Genomic DNA, 3,798 nt, shown 5'->3' with positions numbered 1-3,798 from the left:
TCAAGCGTGATAAACACCAAACATTTAATGACTGAATGAAAGTGCTCTGTCGCCCTCTACCGTCTTGACCACCACTGCATATTAAAATAATCTTTATTAATCTAAAATCTTTGATTAACAGGCAGACCAACTTTTATACAAATATTAATTTTTAAGTAATATTATTATAATGTAAAAGTATAATGCATTTTAATATAATTATTTTAATATATGGACGGGCAGAACATTTTTTTTTATCTAAAAAGGCCCCTCGTTTAAAAAAATTGAAATGAAAAGTGCCAGTAGACACAACCATAATTAAATGTGTTATTCCAGAAATTACAAGAACTGTGTTTTATGAAAAGATGTTTGTGGGAAAATTTAAATAGGAATGACATTTAATTTACATGTTGGACACTGAGTTATTTTAGTTATAACTAACTTAGTTTAAACGATTTTAAATCGTTTGCTGAGGTCCCCTATTGGTTGAGAATCACTGGATTAGCTTCAGTTGACCAGTGTTCCCGATAGAGGGCGCGCTATGCGGAAGTGATGGAATCCACCACTGACTACCAGACAGACAGACAGTAGGCTGCAGGAGTCGCCAGGCTGGTTTAGCATAGAAGACTGTCAAGATTCCGTTCATGCAAAACATAGCGGTTAGCTGAACACCAGACGTGGAATAAATAGCCTTCATCATGTCAAAGAATACGGTGTCCGATCGTTTCCGTAAAGTGGATGTGGATGAATACGACGAGAACAAGTTTGTGGACGAGGAAGAGGGAGGTGAAAACCAGCAGGGTCCAGATGAGGCAGAGGTGGATTCTCTCATCAGACAATATCCTTCTTTACCCACCGGCCAACATGTACATGATCGGAAATAGTCTTACATTTTCTTTTTCTCTTACATATATATAATCTTTGTTTGCTTTATCTTTGAGTGGGTAATTATTATACCAGTAATGGATATAATAAGCTAATTAAATATTTCCTGGAAAAAATTTTTGCATAAATAATTGCAGCAAAAAAAAAAGTACAATAGAAGAAAAGTCGATTTAATTTTGTTTTCAGTAAGTTTTACGTCAACATTTATATGCACTGATTTGCTTTTCATAATTCATGAATTGCCTGATACACCAGCTGGCCTGCAGATTTCTGTACATCAAAACTCCACACAGACAGAACTGTGTTCTTTGCACAGTTGTACTCATTTACATTTATTTTACTGGACAGGCACGGATCAGACGACATGCAATATTAATAGCATTGTCTATACAGTAGAACAGTTTTTATCTTTATACTTGTCTAGTTTCAATGTCCTCTTGTGCTGCATTAGCTCATATTCACATCTCTGAAATGTCCAGGCATGCCTTAACATTCCAGACATTCTTTTTAACAAAAGTTTCTGGAAAAAAAATGCTGATAACTAAAACATATTAGTTTCAAACTGTGTGGAGGTTATAAATATTAGGTTCTTCTGTCATTTGAAACTGATGCATTATTTAGTACAAGGAAGTTGAATTCATGTCCTTATATGTCAATTTTGGAGTACCCAGGGCCTTATTTCCTGTTTCTAACTCCCCCACCCCTTCCCCTTTTCCTCAAATGCAGCATGTCCACAGCATTTGGCTATTGTAAAGCCGCATGTATTCATGCATGCATAGATAGTTAAATTGTGTTGGTGTTTTTCTTAACTCCACTCTTCAGAGGGAACCTTATGGGTGCCCTGCAGGCAGTATTAAAAAACCCACCAATCAACACAAAAAATCAGAACGTCAAAGTGAGTCATGCCACCTTTTTTCCTAAAAGTAAAAAGTGATTTTCCTCCTATTTCATATGAAATCATAGCATTTTGTTGTCAGATTCAACAATTTACGATATAAAATTGTATTGAAAATGTTGCATTGTTGATTTTTCTTTACATTTAGTCATTTAGCATCCAATTAGTCCAATCCCATTAGTCTATTTATCCAAAGCGACTTACAAATGAGGAAAATGGAAGCAATCAAAAACACAAAAGAGCAATGATAAGTGCTATAACAAGTCTCAGCTTAAAATAATTGACTTTTTTTTGCCCATTTCAAATCCCCCTTTTAATAACGACATTGAGTTCCACTCACTTAACTACAGTGGGCTTGAAAGTCACAGAAATACACAAAACTTAATAAAGTTGCTTTGATGGATTTTTCTGACATTCTGGATGTAGGATCGAGCTGAAGGTCTAGTGTTGAAGGTGCTCAGCTCCTTTAAGAGCACTGACATAGAGAAGGGAGTTCAGTCTCTGGATAAAAATGGAGTAGATCTGCTCATGAAATACATCTACAAGGGCTTCGAGCGGCCGTCCGAGAACAGCAGCGCTGTCCTGCTGCAATGGCATGAAAAGGTAGGGTTAAAAAGTAGCAGTGTAATAGCAATGTTGTAATAGCAAAGCATGTGTGAGGTCAGTAGTTAAATTCTTGCTCTGTATTCTCCTCAGGCTCTCTCTGCAGGTGGAGTGGGCTGCATCGTGAGGGTCCTAACAGCCAGGAAAACAGTGTAAACTGCAGCGGGTTAGCATAGCGCACAGAAAAACACAACCCAGCAGTAGAAAATCCTGCTGTGACACTCAAAACAAAGTGATGAATTCCCACAAGGTGCTGAAGAGGTCCTCTCATCTGATTTCAATGCATTTTACCCTCTTCTGTTATATCACTCTTAACTCACATAGTCGAAAACGCATAACCGTGCCATCAGTCGTACGCTAGATCTATCGTAGCTTCTCAGGAATACTTTTCTATGCTCTTCTGTATTGTATTCATCAACCTGTTTAAATAGTCCTCTGCAACATCTGTTTGATTTTCTTGTCAGATGGAGTCCTCTCAGTAATTGTGACTTTTACTAATGCTGTTATAGAGTATTAATGTCCTGTCGTAATGTATCTGTGCCAGCATTCCAAAGCACTTATTGCTGTGGACCATTGTTATTGTGTGTCAGAATGCACATGTCTGTATCCAGTGTCTGTCAGGGGGCATTTTTAAGCCAATCATGATAAATACTGCCTCAAAGCAGATCATTACTGATCCAGTCTGATCTGAGACGTATCGTCTGATCACAGGGACCTGCCTCTACAATGCAGTAATACAGAAAGACAAAATGCAAACACTCAATAAACCAATGTGACTGCCTTACAAAATATTTCTTTTTTATGTTTGTGCTTTTGTGATTGATTGAATAATAAAATATGTTAAATATAGTCTTGATGACTTGATTTTTATATTTTGAATTTATATATGTAGGAATATTATGATGAAAGCTCTATTCACAGCATCTAGCGTAAACACCCTGCACTATAGATTTCACCTTTGCTTTGGTTACTGTGTTTTTACAAATCTTGGGTCAAAAATTATTTTCTCTGGTAACTAATATTGTCAGTGAAATAGTATTTAACCTACAATACTGCCTCCAATATACACTACCATTCAAAAGTTTGGGGTTGCGTTACATTTGTTTTTATTATTATTCTTTAAAAAAAAAAAAAACATTTCTTAAGAAATCTCTTATGCTCACTGAGGCTGCATTTATGTGATCAGAAATACAGTAAAACTGCAATATTGTGAAATATTACAATTTAAAACAACCATTTTCTATTTTAATATATTTTAAAATGTAATCTATTCCTGTGTTGTCAAGGCTGAATTTTTCAGCAGCTATAACTCATGTCTCCAGTGTCTCAGGATCATTTCTAATATGCTGATTTGGTGCTTAAGAAACATTTATTATAATCAATGTTGTTCCTTAATATTTTTTTGTAGAAACAGTGATACAATTTTCCAAGATTCC

The 3,798-nt window shown here is 35.8% G+C and overlaps 1 protein-coding gene across 1 annotated transcript; it reads left to right on the top strand.

The window, feature by feature from the left end:
• The first annotated feature begins 540 nt into the window (after positions 1–540).
• Positions 541–3,211, top strand: LOC132092311 (actin-related protein 2/3 complex subunit 5-A-like). The gene is made up of 4 exons (XM_059498488.1): positions 541–818; positions 1,688–1,759; positions 2,186–2,362; positions 2,456–3,211. The coding sequence occupies exons 1-4, from the start codon at positions 678–680 to the stop codon at positions 2,516–2,518; spliced, it is 453 nt and encodes a 150-aa protein (XP_059354471.1). The 5' UTR covers positions 541–677; the 3' UTR covers positions 2,519–3,211.
• The last annotated feature ends 587 nt before the right edge of the window (positions 3,212–3,798 follow it).

This window comes from Carassius carassius, chromosome 18 (assembly GCF_963082965.1).
Source record: "Carassius carassius chromosome 18, fCarCar2.1, whole genome shotgun sequence".
Classification (NCBI taxonomy): Eukaryota; Metazoa; Chordata; class Actinopteri; order Cypriniformes; family Cyprinidae; genus Carassius; species Carassius carassius.
Note: the sequence above shows the minus strand (reverse complement) of the source record. Positions and strands in the feature narration are given on the sequence as shown.